Consider the following 19,164-nt stretch of genomic DNA (forward strand, 5'->3'; position numbering starts at 1 on the left):
GTTTTTTTGTTTTACTTTGATGCTATAATAGATGTTTTTAAAATGTAGTCATATTTAATACTATATTGCAGGGGTGCCCAATCCCGGTCCTCGAGAGCTACCGTCCTGCAGCTTTTAGATGCATCCCTACTCCAACACAGCTGAATCAAATGGTTTGATTACCTCTTCAGCATGCCATCGTGTTTGGCAAAGGCCTGATAACAAGCCATTCATTTGATTCAGCTGTGTTGGAGTAGGGATGCATCTAAAAGCTGCAGGATAGTAGCTCTCGAGGACTGGGATTGGGCAGCCCTGCTATATTGCATCATGGCAAAACAACAGTCTCCTCAAGCTGCTTTATACTGTAAGGTGAAAACACTACAGTAAAAGCCAGAAAACCCCAACAATCCAATGATCCCCTTTGAGCAAGCACTGGGCGACAGTGGGGAGGAAAAACTCCCTTTAGGAAGAAACCTCCGGCAGAACCAGGCTCAAGAAGGGGCGGCCATCTGCTGCGACCGGTTGGGGGTGGGTGGGCAATCTCAGTCCACGAGGGCCGGTGTCCCTGCAGGTTTTAGATGTGTCCTCGAACCAACACAGCTGATTTAAACGGCTAAATTAGCTCCTCAACATGTCCTGAAGTTCTCCAGAGGCCTGGTAACGAACTAATCATGTGATTCAGGTGTGTTGAGCCAAGGTGAGATCTAAAACCTGCAGGGACACCGGCCCTCGTGGACTGAGAATGCCCACCCATGATATAGGGAGACAAGATGAAGTATACTTCTAATGGCCTATTTTAGCAGTTAATTTTTAACAATCAACTGGTGGTAATCCATCATCAGAATTGAGGAAAGGTGGTGTTGATGGAGACTCTACAGGAGGATTCACTGGGGAAGCCATACCTGCACTTCTGCCAGGGTGTCTTGGACGTACCTGAATAAATGTAGTTTTCCCTGGAAGTGGACGAGGATTAATCTGAGACGGAGTCTCCTCAGAACATCTCCCCATCATGCTTCTATGGTCCAACGATGCCAGCTTTTGTCCTTTCTGTTTTTCTAATTTAAGCTGGAGTTGAGCGTCTTTCACTCTAGATTTTAGATGACCTATCTCTTTTTCTTCATTGGCAGCCTTTTGGATAATCTGGTTCACTGGTCCAATGAGCTCCTCTCTTTGTCGGAATAAAGCGTACTCGGAAGACTTTACCATGTCATTGTACTGCTTTTTAAATGATTCCAGCTCCCGTGTTTTATCTAGTAAAGCTGCATCTAGATCCTTGCATCTGATACGTAGACAGTTCAGCTGTTTTTCAAGAAACTCCGTTGTTCCAACAAAGAGGGTGCCTTCCACTCCGTCTACGTATTTCTTTTTTAAGTTGTGGAACATATCCCTAAATTCCACCTTTTCTTTTCCTCTCAAGGCATGTGGAAATGCGTTTTCAAAGGACAAAACGCACTGGCACAATTCCTCTTGGAAGTAGCGCTCTTTCTTCTCCAGCCAATTCACTTTGGATATAAATCTTTCCCGTTGCTTTTTTGTGGAGCGCAGTTTCTCTTCCAGCGCCACCTTTTCAGCCAGTGCCTGATTGTGTGCCGCTTTTACTTTGTGCCGGTCCACTGCTGTCTTTCTGTGGTTTTCCTGCTCTGTGCTTAGGGCCTTTTTGATGTCTTCAATTTTCTTTTTCAAAGAATCAACTTCGTCTTCAAGCATAGCCTTCATTTTCTTTTCCAAGGCCAGAGCTCTAATATTACTCTGGCATTTCTGCTTGATCGCCATATTCTGGGCCTTTTGGTCGTCTATCACTTTGCCCATTTGATCTGTCTCCTCTGTTAATTCTTTCATGTTTTTAACCATAATTTCATTTTCGTCTTGTAATTTTGTATTATGCAACAAAACACCGTCAATCCAACACTGCGAGGATTGACGTTCTTCCTCGCGTTCCTTAACCGCATTGACGGTCACACCTCTACTATTTTTTACTGCCGTCTGCAGCTTTTCTATTTTGGAGTCATACATGTTGATCACCTCTTCTAACTTCCTGTCTGTAGCATTTGCTTTGTTTTCCAGTTTTTTAGTATTTTCCTGGTAAAACTGCTGCATCTTATTTTTTTCCTCTTTGTGGCGTTTCAATAATAATTCAACAACTTGGCTGTTGTGAAATTGCTGACGTGCCACCTTTTCTTTCTCTGTTTCCAGCAGTCCTTGCAGGACTTGGACTTCGTCCTCGTGTTTTTCTTTAAGCTCAGCCAGAGTTTTCTCCGTCTCTGCGCGGAACTTTACCAGAGCTTCGTGGTCATCTTTTATCGAGTCCAACCTGTCTGCGATGTTTGTCCTGTCATCCAAGACCGAACCCAGCAGCTTATTATTCTGCAAAAGTTCATTGTTTTCTTTTGTTAGATCCTCGATCCGTTTCTTATTGACTGTATGCAGGTTTTTGAAGTAGTCAAGCTCAGTTTTGAGCTTTTCAACCTCGTCGATCATTGGCTGCAGTCTTTGCTCGAACTGTCTGGCATATGTTTCTTTTTCTTTTTCACTTTTTTTAACCATTGTTTTTGAGAAATTAACATTTCTGTCTTTGTTAGCTTTCGAACTCATTTCTGCTTTTTTATGTGCTGTATCACTCCAACAAAACGATAGCTTAATGAATTCCCTTTGACAGCTGTCCTCTATTTATAGACTTGAACATCAAAGGATGAAAGGACTGTCACTATGACATCACCACGTTCTGTGACGTAACAGGGCTTTGGAGCGTGATGTCACGGGGGTGGGCGTGGAAAGGATTTTGGGGGTCTAAACAAAGCGTGTCTTTTTTTTAAAACTTTATTTAACAAACAATGAGTATACAACATACGAACAGATGACGTATACAACAGAACATGAACACAAAAAGCCAAGGGTGAAAGAAAAAGGTAACAATTATAAGAATACACGCAAAAATTCACATACATATATTGTTGTGAGAGCCTTTTTGTTGGTGCAGTCTGATATTGATTGTATGTGCATGTGCACATCCTTAAAATAATGACAGAAATATGGTGTTTTGTTAGTAAACTTACATTTATGGATAAAAAATTTAGCTAAAAGTATTAAGAAATTTATCATAAAAAACATTTCTCATACTTCTTGGGGAACTTAAAGAAACAGAATAAAACATTTTCCCATCGTAAAGAAAACTCCCTTAAAATATGGACAATAACAAAGCTGCTAAATTCCTTCCAGAATCTCTGTGTAAAAGAACAGTACCAAAAAAGATGTGTCACCGTTTCTGGATGATCCCCACAGAAAGTACAATTAGTATTTATGTCCCTTTTAAATTTGACCATGTAATGACTGGCTGGATAACATGTATGTCGAATTTTAAAAGAGACTTCTTTCACCTTATTTACAATCAAATATTTATGGGGGACCATCCAGACTGTCTTCCGCTTGATATCTGGAACACTGATTGGAAAATTATATAGTGCAATAAAGTCGTTGTAAGTAAGTAGTTGTCCCTCTTTACTAACCAGCTGAGCCACCAATAGGATCCCATTTTGGAGCCAAGTTTCCAGGAAAAGTGATTTATTTTTCTATAAAATATCTCTGTTGTTCCAGATAAGGTATTTGTGAGGTGAGAAGTTGTGTTTATAAATGAGGGTCCACGCTAAGAGGACCTGCTTATGGAAGGATGAAAGCTTTACAGGGACTTTCTCAACATTGTAATTACAATTTCAAATAAAAGTAAAGCCACCAAAACGAGAGAAAATGTGGTATGGTATAAAGTTCCAGATAGAGGTAGGGTTTTAAGAAAATGTTTGGCCCAATTAATTTTGAAAGTGTTATTTAAAGTAGAAAAGTCTAAGACGTTAAGCCCACCTGATTCGTACTTATTCATCACAACAGTTTTTCTAATATAGTGCGTACGGTTTTTCCATATAAAATTAAAGAGCATACGGTCAATATCTTTACTACTTTTCTTATCCAGATGTAAGGAGAGAGCAGCATATGTTCATCGGGATATCCCTTCAGCTTTAGTAATTAACACTCTACCTTTCAAAGACAAGTCCCTTGTTCCAAGATGGCGCCGCCGCGGATGCCCCGGTGCTTCAGTGCGTTACTTCTGTTTTGTTTTTGTGCATAACTTCTGTGTCTGGGCACTCCTCTGGATATTCTTACACTAGAGAAGAGCTTCTTAACTACAGGACTACAACACCTGTGGATTTACTTCCAATATTTGTCGCATCTGCGGCAGATTTACTGCAGACTCTGATCAGGAAAGTGAGACGCCGAAAGCGAGGAAAGCGAGCCGGCGCACTCGTGCGTCTGAGGAGACGCGGACTGCGAACTGCTCTTCCTGGGATCTTCCTTTCCAACGTACGCTCACTCAGGAATGAGATGGACGAGCTGGCCCTGATGAGAAGCATGAACAGAGACGTTGCCTCCTCCTGTGTCTTGTGTTTTACGGAGTCGTGGCTCTGTGAGGACATCCCGGACAGCGCGCTCAAGCTGGAGGGCTTTCATCTGCTGCGCGCGGACCGGCAGGCCTCTCTCTCTGGTAAGACCACAGGTGGACGTGTCTGCTTCTACATTAATAGTGGCTGGTGCACAGATGTAACAGTGATTGCTCAGCACTGCTCTTCCTCTCTGGAATACCTTTTTATTCACTGCAAACCGTTTTATTCTCCGCGGAAGTTTGCTTCATTCATCTTGGCCGCTGTTTACATCCCGCCAGATGCGGATGCGCAGGCAGCTCAGTGCGCACTCGCGGAGCAGATACTGCACATGGAGCGGACATTCCCGGACTCTCTCATCATTGCTCTTGGGGACTTTTACAACACCCCCCTCCTCACCCCACACAAAAGAGGATTTCACACCACCTCCTCCCACCACAACCCTTCATATTCATGAAGCAGATGCGAGGAAGCAGTTTAAGAGTCTGAATGCTCGGAAAGCTCCCGGCCCAGACGGTGTGTCTCATCTACTGGACGCAGCCGGAGGGTTCACTTGGTTGTTTGCTCTCAATAGAAGCTGAGCGCGTCTCTGTGTCTGTGCTGGTAAACGATACTGAGTCCCAGTGCTCAGTAAACTGTACACCTGACCGTTATTCTCCCACTGAATCCGGTGTGTCCACGGTCCAACACGTGCTCAACACGATGGTGCTGACCGGTGCCCAAACACACCAGAACACCAAATAAGTAAAATAACACAAACACGAACTTCTCCATGGCTCGTCGGGATGGCAACTGCTCCAAAAGTGACACATGAAATAGGCTGACATTTGAGTTTGACACGGGAGGTGAGGGGGTGTTTTGAATATGCTTGACTCCGTCACGAGGTTGCGCACAGCATCACCGGCAAGGGGGCTTGGTTTGAGAGGTTTTTGGCATCTGTGATGTGATTTACAACCATCCACCCATGTACAGCAAGAAGCCGCACTCACAACCGTGGGCATCAGCAAGTTGGTGAAATTTAAACAAAACAAAACAGCATTCCATCTGAAACTCTCTTATTGTACCCAAAATACAAATTTTAGTGATTACATGTGGCTTCATTAATTATGTTCAAACGGATGAATACATAACGCAAGTAATAACTTTATGATCAGTCAGTGAATGAAGGAGCTCAAGAGTGCAAATATAGTTGCAATAAAGTGACAAATATGCCCTTTTATGTCAAACAAAGACCGAAATAAGTGGCATCAGTGTGAGGATGAGAATGAGCGATCCAACCTCACACTGCAGATATCAGGGCAAAGCACAGTGGGGGGGTTGCAGTCTGCGCGCACAAGAGGGCTAACAACGCTGTGAGTGACGGAATCCACCCAAACTGAGGAACAGCTTGTTCCCCAGAGCTGAAGCCTGCACTGTTTGCACTATAATATAATATAATATAATATAATATAATTAGGGCTGTCAAATGATTAAAATTTTTAATCAGATTAATCACAGCCTAAAAATTAATTAATCATGATTAATCACAACTCGAAATATGACCAAAATGTGTGCAAACATACGGACAGATAGCGGATTTTTACACACTTGTTAGTGTTATTTAATGCTAAGACCACGCTGAGTGGCCTGCGTTCACTCAGCGTGGTCTGACGTAGGCTGGGTGTTGTGCTGGAAGCGAATTAATCACAGCCTAAAAATTTATTAATCGCAACTCGAAATATATGTGTATATGTGTGTATATATGTGTAAAAATCGGGACAGATAGTGGTTTTTAACACACTTGTTTGTTTTATTTATTATTAATTGTGAGTACAAGCAGTACAAGCAGAACAGGGCTTCAAATAATTGTGAGGGATTTTTACTGAATGTTTTCCACCCGTTTAAATCTAGCACATTGTTTTATCCATATACATCTTCAAGTTCACAGAACATAGGCCTAATTCAACAGGCAAAATGTGGAGGCAGGAGTGGCCAGGTATCTGCGAGCAAGGCGGGCCAGCTGGCTGTGGGCTCCTGCATGAGCTGCCCACCACTGTAAGGGACAGTCCTCTAAGGCAGTGCAGGGCTCTGCTCTGTAGCGCTGTATGGCTCTGTCCTGCTGTACCTCCTCCTCTGACTCAGAGTCAGAGTCCATCTGCAGCAGGCTCAGCCTCTTCTTGGCTGGACCTTCTTCTGCAGTGTGTGATCTTCTAGGAGAGTCTTCATGCAGCATGCCTGCCAGTGTGGTCCACACTGCTTCTCTGTCAGTCTTGGGCACACTGCGTAGGTCTTTAAAACGTGGGTCCAGTGCAGTTGCGATCTGGAGCCATGCATAGTTGGTATGTTCCTGGCGGGAAGCAAGGTCTTCCTTAAACTTCTCTTTAAACCTCACCACATATGCAGGGTCCTCATCAGTTACTTCCATGACACGGCGCAGGTGGCAGAAGGCTGGTAGAACTACAGAGCAGGAGACGTAGGCCTCTCCTCCCAGCAGTTCAGTCACATATCTGCAGTGGAATACACACATACACACATGGGGTGGCTGTAGCTCAGGTGGCAGAGCAGGTCAGCCACTAATCAGAAGGTCGGTGGTTCGATCCCAGGCTGCCTCCTGGCTGCATGCCAAATATCCTTGGGCAAGATACTAACCCCGTGTTTGCCTACTGGTGGTGGTCAGAGGGCCCGGTGGCGCCTGTGTCCGGCAGCCTCGCCTCTGTCAGTGCGCCCCAGGGCAGCTGTGGCTACAATGTAGCTTGCCATCGCCAGTGTGTGAATGTGTGCGTGAATGGGTGAATGACTGAATGTAGTGTAAAGCGCTTTGGGGTCCTATGGACTAGAAAAGCGCTATACAAATGCAGGCCATTTACACACACACACACACACAGATAAGACAGCAAATTAAAAAAAGCTTTTTAATACTAGGTAATATTAATAAAATATTTGATTTCATTTATTTTTTAAATAAGACATTTTCATAATAACAAAACTGATTTAAGATGTATGTTTGATACATTTAATCTAAACCTACAATTATGGTCACAATGACAGGCTCACCTGCAGGGCTCTAGAAGTGTCTCCAGTCTCTGGAGTTTGTCCCACTCTGGAGGCGTCAGGAGGACAAGTTTATGCTTTTGTTTATCCAGAGTCGCGGTTACTGCAGTTTGGTTGCGGATCAAGCGCTTCACCATCTCCAGCGTGGAGTTCCAGCGCGTAGGCACGTCCTGGGCCAACGGCTCCTGCTTGCGCCCCAGTGACACCTGCTCTGCGTTCAGCTCTGCTGTGTTTGCTGGGCTGTGCTTAAAATGGCCAACAATTTTGCGGCATTTGGCCAGCGCAGTGACAAAGCCACTGTCTGCGAGACTCACTGTGATGCATCTCTGTAGAATGTGCGCGGTACACGGCATGTGATTGAATGGCATGATGCGAGCCGCGGCGATCATATTGCGCGCACTGTCCGTGCCTACTGTTGTCACCTTCTCCTCAATTCTCCACCTGCGAGCAACAGTCTGGAACTGCTCTGCACAAGCCTCCGCAAAGTGCCGCTCTTCCGTTTTCATTATAGTCAGCGCAAAGGATGTCAGACCCCAGGCTTCAGTGATTAAATGCGCAGTAACTCCCAGGTAATTGTCATTACTCAATGATGTCCAGTGGTCTCCTGTCAGAGCCACGCATTCTGTGTGAACTAAAGCCTCTTCTTTTTTCTTTTTCTCCGTTTCATACAGTTCGTGGATTCGAATTGTTATTGTGCTTCTCGCTGGGGGCTTGTAGGACGCGTCCTGAGATGCAACCTTTAAAACATCCGCAAAGCCCTTGTCCTCCACAATGCTTAGCGGTCTGCAGTCCTTTGCTATCCATTTGGCTATATTGTCGGTCAGTTTGTCCAAAGAAGACTTACCGAGTGGCCTGCGTTCACTAAGAGTGGTCTGACGCAGGCCGGGTGAAGCTGCTGCCCCGACAAACGCGTGTTTGGCATTAAGGTGGTATTTTAAGGTCGAATTTGAACGGTGAAATTGAAACTCTTTACTACAGTGAGTGCAAATTACAACGCGTTTGTTTATTGTCCCATCTATGTTCTTCTTGTATTTAAATTCCCCATCCAGAAGGCCATCCGCTTCCTGCTTCTCCATTTTCAGTGGCGCGGTAAACAAATCAAGTGGAATTATGGGAGCGACTTATCTGCTGTTGCGCTAAATAGTTAAATATTCTAACGTAATTAATTCCAAAATTTAATTATCGCAATTAACGCGCTAATTTCGACAGCTATAAATATAATATAATATAATATAATATAATATAATATAATATAATATAATATAATATAATATAATATATCATGTTGCTATTTAATGTTTTTTGTTCGTGTTGCAGCTGCTCTGTGAGCCAAGCTTTCGTTGTCTAAATTCAATGGCAATATATCTCTGCACCACACGATGGCGATAGATTCTCACAGACAGTCTGTGCTCTGCTTCCGCCACCAGTCATCTTTAAATCTTTTTTTTAATTCAATGAAACCTTTATTTAACTGTCCATCTCGCGGCATTACTTAAAAAAAAATCATATTTAAATACAAAGAAGATTAAATACATGAACGACAGTAAATTGATAAAATAAGAGCAAATAAATATATTTACAAATGATAGCAACATCAATGGAATAAAAGCATGAACAGCAGCAGAAGGAGAAAGAGGCCTGTATCTACATTATTACTCTGGCAGCTCTCAGTCTCCATACAGACAGGACACGTTGCAGCGTAATTGCAGACAGGTGCGTGGGCCTGAGCTCCGCCCAGGCAGAATGACGAGTGGAAGAAAGCAGCAACACAATAAACATATGTAGCCTTGCGGAGCCGGCCGGGCAGACACCGAGACAGAGTGCAAAGATTTTATACGTGACAACACACACAAAAAAACACACACAACAAAAATCAGAATGTGTTTGTGATTTGGATTTTTATTTAAAGGTGAAACCTTTTTTCTTTTCTTGTTTTGCCAGATTAGACATTTTGATTCATTTCATTTAGTTTTTTTGTTTTACTTTGATGCTATAATAGATGTTTTTAAAATGTAGTCATATTTAATACTATATTGCAGGGGTGCCCAATCCCGGTCCTCGAGAGCTACCGTCCTGCAGCTTTTAGATGCATCCCTACTCCAACACAGCTGAATCAAATGGTTTGATTACCTCTTCAGCATGCCATCGTGTTTGGCAAAGGCCTGATAACAAGCCATTCATTTGATTCAGCTGTGTTGGAGTAGGGATGCATCTAAAAGCTGCAGGATAGTAGCTCTCGAGGACTGGGATTGGGCAGCCCTGCTATATTGCATCATGGCAAAACAACAGTCTCCTCAAGCTGCTTTATACTGTAAGGTGAAAACACTACAGTAAAAGCCAGAAAACCCCAACAATCCAATGATCCCCTTTGAGCAAGCACTGGGCGACAGTGGGGAGGAAAAACTCCCTTTAGGAAGAAACCTCCGGCAGAACCAGGCTCAAGAAGGGGCGGCCATCTGCTGCGACCGGTTGGGGGTGGGTGGGCAATCTCAGTCCACGAGGGCCGGTGTCCCTGCAGGTTTTAGATGTGTCCTCGAACCAACACAGCTGATTTAAACGGCTAAATTAGCTCCTCAACATGTCCTGAAGTTCTCCAGAGGCCTGGTAACGAACTAATCATGTGATTCAGGTGTGTTGAGCCAAGGTGAGATCTAAAACCTGCAGGGACACCGGCCCTCGTGGACTGAGAATGCCCACCCATGATATAGGGAGACAAGATGAAGTATACTTCTAATGGCCTATTTTAGCAGTTAATTTTTAACAATCAACTGGTGGTAATCCATCATCAGAATTGAGGAAAGGTGGTGTTGATGGAGACTCTACAGGAGGATTCACTGGGGAAGCCATACCTGCACTTCTGCCAGGGTGTCTTGGACGTACCTGAATAAATGTAGTTTTCCCTGGAAGTGGACGAGGATTAATCTGAGACGGAGTCTCCTCAGAACATCTCCCCATCATGCTTCTATGGTCCAACGATGCCAGCTTTTGTCCTTTCTGTTTTTCTAATTTAAGCTGGAGTTGAGCGTCTTTCACTCTAGATTTTAGATGACCTATCTCTTTTTCTTCATTGGCAGCCTTTTGGATAATCTGGTTCACTGGTCCAATGAGCTCCTCTCTTTGTCGGAATAAAGCGTACTCGGAAGACTTTACCATGTCATTGTACTGCTTTTTAAATGATTCCAGCTCCCGTGTTTTATCTAGTAAAGCTGCATCTAGATCCTTGCATCTGATACGTAGACAGTTCAGCTGTTTTTCAAGAAACTCCGTTGTTCCAACAAAGAGGGTGCCTTCCACTCCGTCTACGTATTTCTTTTTTAAGTTGTGGAACATATCCCTAAATTCCACCTTTTCTTTTCCTCTCAAGGCATGTGGAAATGCGTTTTCAAAGGACAAAACGCACTGGCACAATTCCTCTTGGAAGTAGCGCTCTTTCTTCTCCAGCCAATTCACTTTGGATATAAATCTTTCCCGTTGCTTTTTTGTGGAGCGCAGTTTCTCTTCCAGCGCCACCTTTTCAGCCAGTGCCTGATTGTGTGCCGCTTTTACTTTGTGCCGGTCCACTGCTGTCTTTCTGTGGTTTTCCTGCTCTGTGCTTAGGGCCTTTTTGATGTCTTCAATTTTCTTTTTCAAAGAATCAACTTCGTCTTCAAGCATAGCCTTCATTTTCTTTTCCAAGGCCAGAGCTCTAATATTACTCTGGCATTTCTGCTTGATCGCCATATTCTGGGCCTTTTGGTCGTCTATCACTTTGCCCATTTGATCTGTCTCCTCTGTTAATTCTTTCATGTTTTTAACCATAAATTCATTTTCGTCTTGTAATTTTGTATTATGCAACAAAACACCGTCAATCCAACACTGCGAGGATTGACGTTCTTCCTCGCGTTCCTTAACCGCATTGACGGTCACACCTCTACTATTTTTTACTGCCGTCTGCAGCTTTTCTATTTTGGAGTCATACATGTTGATCACCTCTTCTAACTTCCTGTCTGTAGCATTTGCTTTGTTTTCCAGTTTTTTAGTATTTTCCTGGTAAAACTGCTGCATCTTATTTTTTTCCTCTTTGTGGCGTTTCAATAATAATTCAACAACTTGGCTGTTGTGAAATTGCTGACGTGCCACCTTTTCTTTCTCTGTTTCCAGCAGTCCTTGCAGGACTTGGACTTCGTCCTCGTGTTTTTCTTTAAGCTCAGCCAGAGTTTTCTCCGTCTCTGCGCGGAACTTTACCAGAGCTTCGTGGTCATCTTTTATCGAGTCCAACCTGTCTGCGATGTTTGTCCTGTCATCCAAGACCGAACCCAGCAGCTTATTATTCTGCAAAAGTTCATTGTTTTCTTTTGTTAGATCCTCGATCCGTTTCTTATTGACTGTATGCAGGTTTTTGAAGTAGTCAAGCTCAGTTTTGAGCTTTTCAACCTCGTCGATCATTGGCTGCAGTCTTTGCTCGAACTGTCTGGCATATGTTTCTTTTTCTTTTTCACTTTTTTTAACCATTGTTTTTGAGAAATTAACATTTCTGTCTTTGTTAGCTTTCGAACTCATTTCTGCTTTTTTATGTGCTGTATCACTCCAACAAAACGATAGCTTAATGAATTCCCTTTGACAGCTGTCCTCTATTTATAGACTTGAACATCAAAGGATGAAAGGACTGTCACTATGACATCACCACGTTCTGTGACGTAACAGGGCTTTGGAGCGTGATGTCACGGGGGTGGGCGTGGAAAGGATTTTGGGGGTCTAAACAAAGCGTGTCTTTTTTTTAAAACTTTATTTAACAAACAATGAGTATACAACATACGAACAGATGACGTATACAACAGAACATGAACACAAAAAGCCAAGGGTGAAAGAAAAAGGTAACAATTATAAGAATACACGCAAAAATTCACATACATATATTGTTGTGAGAGCCTTTTTGTTGGTGCAGTCTGATATTGATTGTATGTGCATGTGCACATCCTTAAAATAATGACAGAAATATGGTGTTTTGTTAGTAAACTTACATTTATGGATAAAAAATTTAGCTAAAAGTATTAAGAAATTTATCATAAAAAACATTTCTCATACTTCTTGGGGAACTTAAAGAAACAGAATAAAACATTTTCCCATCGTAAAGAAAACTCCCTTAAAATATGGACAATAACAAAGCTGCTAAATTCCTTCCAGAATCTCTGTGTAAAAGAACAGTACCAAAAAAGATGTGTCACCGTTTCTGGATGATCCCCACAGAAAGTACAATTAGTATTTATGTCCCTTTTAAATTTGACCATGTAATGACTGGCTGGATAACATGTATGTCGAATTTTAAAAGAGACTTCTTTCACCTTATTTACAATCAAATATTTATGGGGGACCATCCAGACTGTCTTCCGCTTGATATCTGGAACACTGATTGGAAAATTATATAGTGCAATAAAGTCGTTGTAAGTAAGTAGTTGTCCCTCTTTACTAACCAGCTGAGCCACCAATAGGATCCCATTTTGGAGCCAAGTTTCCAGGAAAAGTGATTTATTTTTCTATAAAATATCTCTGTTGTTCCAGATAAGGTATTTGTGAGGTGAGAAGTTGTGTTTATAAATGAGGGTCCACGCTAAGAGGACCTGCTTATGGAAGGATGAAAGCTTTACAGGGACTTTCTCAACATTGTAATTACAATTTCAAATAAAAGTAAAGCCACCAAAACGAGAGAAAATGTGGTATGGTATAAAGTTCCAGATAGAGGTAGGGTTTTAAGAAAATGTTTGGCCCAATTAATTTTGAAAGTGTTATTTAAAGTAGAAAAGTCTAAGACGTTAAGCCCACCTGATTCGTACTTATTCATCACAACAGTTTTTCTAATATAGTGCGTACGGTTTTTCCATATAAAATTAAAGAGCATACGGTCAATATCTTTACTACTTTTCTTATCCAGATGTAAGGAGAGAGCAGCATATGTTCATCGGGATATCCCTTCAGCTTTAGTAATTAACACTCTACCTTTCAAAGACAAGTCCCTTGTTCCAAGATGGCGCCGCCGCGGATGCCCCGGTGCTTCAGTGCGTTACTTCTGTTTTGTTTTTGTGCATAACTTCTGTGTCTGGGCACTCCTCTGGATATTCTTACACTAGAGAAGAGCTTCTTAACTACAGGACTACAACACCTGTGGATTTACTTCCAATATTTGTCGCATCTGCGGCAGATTTACTGCAGACTCTGATCAGGAAAGTGAGACGCCGAAAGCGAGGAAAGCGAGCCGGCGCACTCGTGCGTCTGAGGAGACGCGGACTGCGAACTGCTCTTCCTGGGATCTTCCTTTCCAACGTACGCTCACTCAGGAATGAGATGGACGAGCTGGCCCTGATGAGAAGCATGAACAGAGACGTTGCCTCCTCCTGTGTCTTGTGTTTTACGGAGTCGTGGCTCTGTGAGGACATCCCGGACAGCGCGCTCAAGCTGGAGGGCTTTCATCTGCTGCGCGCGGACCGGCAGGCCTCTCTCTCTGGTAAGACCACAGGTGGACGTGTCTGCTTCTACATTAATAGTGGCTGGTGCACAGATGTAACAGTGATTGCTCAGCACTGCTCTTCCTCTCTGGAATACCTTTTTATTCACTGCAAACCGTTTTATTCTCCGCTGGAGTTTGCTTCATTCATCTTGGCCGCTGTTTACATCCCGCCAGATGCGGATGCGCAGGCAGCTCAGTGCGCACTCGCGGAGCAGATACTGCACATGGAGCGGACATTCCCGGACTCTCTCATCATTGCTCTTGGGGACTTTTACAACACCCCCCTCCTCACCCCACACAAAAGAGGATTTCACACCACCTCCTCCCACCACAACCCTTCATATTCATGAAGCAGATGCGAGGAAGCAGTTTAAGAGTCTGAATGCTCGGAAAGCTCCCGGCCCAGACGGTGTGTCTCATCTACTGGACGCAGCCGGAGGGTTCACTTGGTTGTTTGCTCTCAATAGAAGCTGAGCGCGTCTCTGTGTCTGTGCTGGTAAACGATACTGAGTCCCAGTGCTCAGTAAACTGTACACCTGACCGTTATTCTCCCACTGAATCCGGTGTGTCCACGGTCCAACACGTGCTCAACACGATGGTGCTGACCGGTGCCCAAACACACCAGAACACCAAATAAGTAAAATAACACAAACACGAACTTCTCCATGGCTCGTCGGGATGGCAACTGCTCCAAAAGTGACACATGAAATAGGCTGACATTTGAGTTTGACACGGGAGGTGAGGGGGTGTTTTGAATATGCTTGACTCCGTCACGAGGTTGCGCACAGCATCACCGGCAAGGGGGCTTGGTTTGAGAGGTTTTTGGCATCTGTGATGTGATTTACAACCATCCACCCATGTACAGCAAGAAGCCGCACTCACAACCGTGGGCATCAGCAAGTTGGTGAAATTTAAACAAAACAAAACAGCATTCCATCTGAAACTCTCTTATTGTACCCAAAATACAAATTTTAGTGATTACATGTGGCTTCATTAATTATGTTCAAACGGATGAATACATAACGCAAGTAATAACTTTATGATCAGTCAGTGAATGAAGGAGCTCAAGAGTGCAAATATAGTTGCAATAAAGTGACAAATATGCCCTTTTATGTCAAACAAAGACCGAAATAAGTGGCATCAGTGTGAGGATGAGAATGAGCGATCCAACCTCACACTGCAGATATCAGGGCAAAGCACAGTGGGGGGGTTGCAGTCTGCGCGCACAAGAGGGCTAACAACGCTGTGAGTGACGGAATCCACCCAAACTGAGGAACAGCTTGTTCCCCAGAGCTGAAGCCTGCACTGTTTGCACTATAATATAATATAATATAATATAATATAATTAGGGCTGTCAAATGATTAAAATTTTTAATCAGATTAATCACAGCCTAAAAATTAATTAATCATGATTAATCACAACTCGAAATATGACCAAAATGTGTGCAAACATACGGACAGATAGCGGATTTTTACACACTTGTTAGTGTTATTTAATGCTAAGACCACGCTGAGTGGCCTGCGTTCACTCAGCGTGGTCTGACGTAGGCTGGGTGTTGTGCTGGAAGCGAATTAATCACAGCCTAAAAATTTATTAATCGCAACTCGAAATATATGTGTATATGTGTGTATATATGTGTAAAAATCGGGACAGATAGTGGTTTTTAACACACTTGTTTGTTTTATTTATTATTAATTGTGAGTACAAGCAGTACAAGCAGAACAGGGCTTCAAATAATTGTGAGGGATTTTTACTGAATGTTTTCCACCCGTTTAAATCTAGCACATTGTTTTATCCATATACATCTTCAAGTTCACAGAACATAGGCCTAATTCAACAGGCAAAATGTGGAGGCAGGAGTGGCCAGGTATCTGCGAGCAAGGCGGGCCAGCTGGCTGTGGGCTCCTGCATGAGCTGCCCACCACTGTAAGGGACAGTCCTCTAAGGCAGTGCAGGGCTCTGCTCTGTAGCGCTGTATGGCTCTGTCCTGCTGTACCTCCTCCTCTGACTCAGAGTCAGAGTCCATCTGCAGCAGGCTCAGCCTCTTCTTGGCTGGACCTTCTTCTGCAGTGTGTGATCTTCTAGGAGAGTCTTCATGCAGCATGCCTGCCAGTGTGGTCCACACTGCTTCTCTGTCAGTCTTGGGCACACTGCGTAGGTCTTTAAAACGTGGGTCCAGTGCAGTTGCGATCTGGAGCCATGCATAGTTGGTATGTTCCTGGCGGGAAGCAAGGTCTTCCTTAAACTTCTCTTTAAACCTCACCACATATGCAGGGTCCTCATCAGTTACTTCCATGACACGGCGCAGGTGGCAGAAGGCTGGTAGAACTACAGAGCAGGAGACGTAGGCCTCTCCTCCCAGCAGTTCAGTCACATATCTGCAGTGGAATACACACATACACACATGGGGTGGCTGTAGCTCAGGTGGCAGAGCAGGTCAGCCACTAATCAGAAGGTCGGTGGTTCGATCCCAGGCTGCCTCCTGGCTGCATGCCAAATATCCTTGGGCAAGATACTAACCCCGTGTTTGCCTACTGGTGGTGGTCAGAGGGCCCGGTGGCGCCTGTGTCCGGCAGCCTCGCCTCTGTCAGTGCGCCCCAGGGTAGCTGTGGCTACAATGTAGCTTGCCATCGCCAGTGTGTGAATGTGTGCGTGAATGGGTGAATGACTGAATGTAGTGTAAAGCGCTTTGGGGTCCTATGGACTAGAAAAGCGCTATACAAATGCAGGCCATTTACACACACACACACACACAGATAAGACAGCAAATTAAAAAAAGCTTTTTAATACTAGGTAATATTAATAAAATATTTGATTTCATTTATTTTTTAAATAAGACATTTTCATAATAACAAAACTGATTTAAGATGTATGTTTGATACATTTAATCTAAACCTACAATTATGGTCACAATGACAGGCTCACCTGCAGGGCTCTAGAAGTGTCTCCAGTCTCTGGAGTTTGTCCCACTCTGGAGGCGTCAGGAGGACAAGTTTATGCTTTTGTTTATCCAGAGTCGCGGTTACTGCAGTTTGGTTGCGGATCAAGCGCTTCACCATCTCCAGCGTGGAGTTCCAGCGCGTAGGCACGTCCTGGGCCAACGGCTCCTGCTTGCGCCCCAGTGACACCTGCTCTGCGTTCAGCTCTGCTGTGTTTGCTGGGCTGTGCTTAAAATGGCCAACAATTTTGCGGCATTTGGCCAGCGCAGTGACAAAGCCACTGTCTGCGAGACTCACTGTGATGCATCTCTGTAGAATGTGCGCGGTACACGGCATGTGATTGAATGGCATGATGCGAGCCGCGGCGATCATATTGCGCGCACTGTCCGTGCCTACTGTTGTCACCTTCTCCTCAATTCTCCACCTGCGAGCAACAGTCTGGAACTGCTCTGCACAAGCCTCCGCAAAGTGCCGCTCTTCCGTTTTCATTATAGTCAGCGCAAAGGATGTCAGACCCCAGGCTTCAGTGATTAAATGCGCAGTAACTCCCAGGTAATTGTCATTACTCAATGATGTCCAGTGGTCTCCTGTCAGAGCCACGCATTCTGTGTGAACTAAAGCCTCTTCTTTTTTCTTTTTCTCCGTTTCATACAGTTCGTGGATTCGAATTGTTATTGTGCTTCTCGCTGGGGGCTTGTAGGACGCGTCCTGAGATGCAACCTTTAAAACATCCGCAAAGCCCTTGTCCTCCACAATGCTTAGCGGTCTGCAGTCCTTTGCTATCCATTTGGCTATATTGTCGGTCAGTTTGTCCAAAGAAGACTTACCGAGTGGCCTGCGTTCACTAAGAGTGGTCTGACGCAGGCCGGGTGAAGCTGCTGCCCCGACAAACGCGTGTTTGGCATTAAGGTGGTATTTTAAGGTCGAATTTGAACGGTGAAATTGAAACTCTTTACTACAGTGAGTGCAAATTACAACGCGTTTGTTTATTGTCCCATCTATGTTCTTCTTGTATTTAAATTCCCCATCCAGAAGGCCATCCGCTTCCTGCTTCTCCATTTTCAGTGGCGCGGTAAACAAATCAAGTGGAATTATGGGAGCGACTTATCTGCTGTTGCGCTAAATAGTTAAATATTCTAACGTAATTAATTCCAAAATTTAATTATCGCAATTAACGCGCTAATTTCGACAGCTATAAATATAATATAATATAATATAATATAATATAATATAATATAATATAATATAATATAATATATCATGTTGCTATTTAATGTTTTTTGTTCGTGTTGCAGCTGCTCTGTGAGCCAAGCTTTCGTTGTCTAAATTCAATGGCAATATATCTCTGCACCACACGATGGCGATAGATTCTCACAGACAGTCTGTGCTCTGCTTCCGCCACCAGTCATCTTTAAATCTTTTTTTTAATTCAATGAAACCTTTATTTAACTGTCCATCTCGCGGCATTACTTAAAAAAAAATCATATTTAAATACAAAGAAGATTAAATACATGAACGACAGTAAATTGATAAAATAAGAGCAAATAAATATATTTACAAATGATAGCAACATCAATGGAATAAAAGCATGAACAGCAGCAGAAGGAGAAAGAGGCCTGTATCTACATTATTACTCTGGCAGCTCTCAGTCTCCATACAGACAGGACACGTTGCAGCGTAATTGCAGACAGGTGCGTGGGCCTGAGCTCCGCCCAGGCAGAATGACGAGTGGAAGAAAGCAGCAACACAATAAACATATGTAGCCTTGCGGAGCCGGCCGGGCAGACACCGAGACAGAGTGCAAAGATTTTATACGTGACAACACACACAAAAAAACACACACAACAAAAATCAGAATGTGTTTGTGATTTGGATTTTTATTTAAAGGTGAAACCTTTTTTCTTTTCTTGTTTTGCCAGATTAGACATTTTGATTCATTTCATTTAGTTTTTTTGTTTTACTTTGATGCTATAATAGATGTTTTTAAAATGTAGTCATATTTAATACTATATTGCAGGGGTGCCCAATCCCGGTCCTCGAGAGCTACCGTCCTGCAGCTTTTAGATGCATCCCTACTCCAACACAGCTGAATCAAATGGTTTGATTACCTCTTCAGCATGCCATCGTGTTTGGCAAAGGCCTGATAACAAGCCATTCATTTGATTCAGCTGTGTTGGAGTAGGGATGCATCTAAAAGCTGCAGGATAGTAGCTCTCGAGGACTGGGATTGGGCAGCCCTGCTATATTGCATCATGGCAAAACAACAGTCTCCTCAAGCTGCTTTATACTGTAAGGTGAAAACACTAC

The 19,164-nt window shown here is 43.5% G+C and overlaps 3 protein-coding genes across 3 annotated transcripts; all 3 read right to left on the reverse strand.

The window, feature by feature from the left end:
• Nucleotides 1-789: 789 nt before the first annotated feature.
• LOC147301314 (uncharacterized) lies at nucleotides 790-2,571 on the reverse strand. The gene has a single exon (XM_086282334.1). It carries the CDS (start codon nucleotides 2,569-2,571, stop codon nucleotides 790-792), a length of 1,782 nt encoding a protein of 593 aa, XP_086138460.1.
• Nucleotides 2,572-6,141: 3,570 nt separating this feature from the next.
• Nucleotides 6,142-8,512, reverse strand: LOC147301315 (E3 SUMO-protein ligase ZBED1-like). Its single transcript, XM_086282672.1, has 2 exons — nucleotides 7,440-8,512; nucleotides 6,142-6,892 (listed from the first exon to the last, which is right to left on the reverse strand). The coding sequence occupies exons 1-2, from the start codon at nucleotides 8,510-8,512 to the stop codon at nucleotides 6,343-6,345; spliced, it is 1,623 nt and encodes a 540-aa protein (XP_086138798.1). The 3' UTR covers nucleotides 6,142-6,342.
• A 7,033-nt stretch (nucleotides 8,513-15,545) lies between these two features.
• On the reverse strand, nucleotides 15,546-17,916 carry LOC147301316 (E3 SUMO-protein ligase ZBED1-like). The gene is made up of 2 exons (XM_086282745.1): nucleotides 16,844-17,916; nucleotides 15,546-16,296 (listed from the first exon to the last, which is right to left on the reverse strand). Exons 1-2 carry the CDS (start codon nucleotides 17,914-17,916, stop codon nucleotides 15,747-15,749), a joined length of 1,623 nt encoding a protein of 540 aa, XP_086138871.1. The 3' UTR covers nucleotides 15,546-15,746.
• Between the last annotated feature and the right edge of the window lie 1,248 nt (nucleotides 17,917-19,164).

Source organism: Aulonocara sp. 'chitande type north' Nkhata Bay, linkage group LG23 (genome assembly GCF_057382095.1).
Source record: "Aulonocara sp. 'chitande type north' Nkhata Bay isolate Kocher_YH1m ecotype deep benthic linkage group LG23, A_spYH_male_GT1.1, whole genome shotgun sequence".
NCBI lineage: Eukaryota > Metazoa > Chordata > Actinopteri > Cichliformes > Cichlidae > Aulonocara > Aulonocara sp. 'chitande type north' Nkhata Bay.

What these genes read in the sequence shown, in the direction of transcription:
- LOC147301314 (XM_086282334.1), bottom strand. Translation starts at nt 2,571, where the DNA reads ATGAGTTCGAAAGCTAACAAAGACAGAAATGTTAATTTCTCAAAAACA.
- LOC147301315 (XM_086282672.1), bottom strand. Translation starts at nt 8,512, where the DNA reads ATGGAGAAGCAGGAAGCGGATGGCCTTCTGGATGGGGAATTTAAATAC. An exon ending in ACACTTCTAGAGCCCTGCAG is followed by an intron (nt 6,893 to 7,439) that starts GTGAGCCTGTCA and finishes ATTCCACTGCAG; the next exon opens with ATATGTGACTGAACTGCTGG.
- LOC147301316 (XM_086282745.1), bottom strand. Translation starts at nt 17,916, where the DNA reads ATGGAGAAGCAGGAAGCGGATGGCCTTCTGGATGGGGAATTTAAATAC. An exon ending in ACACTTCTAGAGCCCTGCAG is followed by an intron (nt 16,297 to 16,843) that starts GTGAGCCTGTCA and finishes ATTCCACTGCAG; the next exon opens with ATATGTGACTGAACTGCTGG.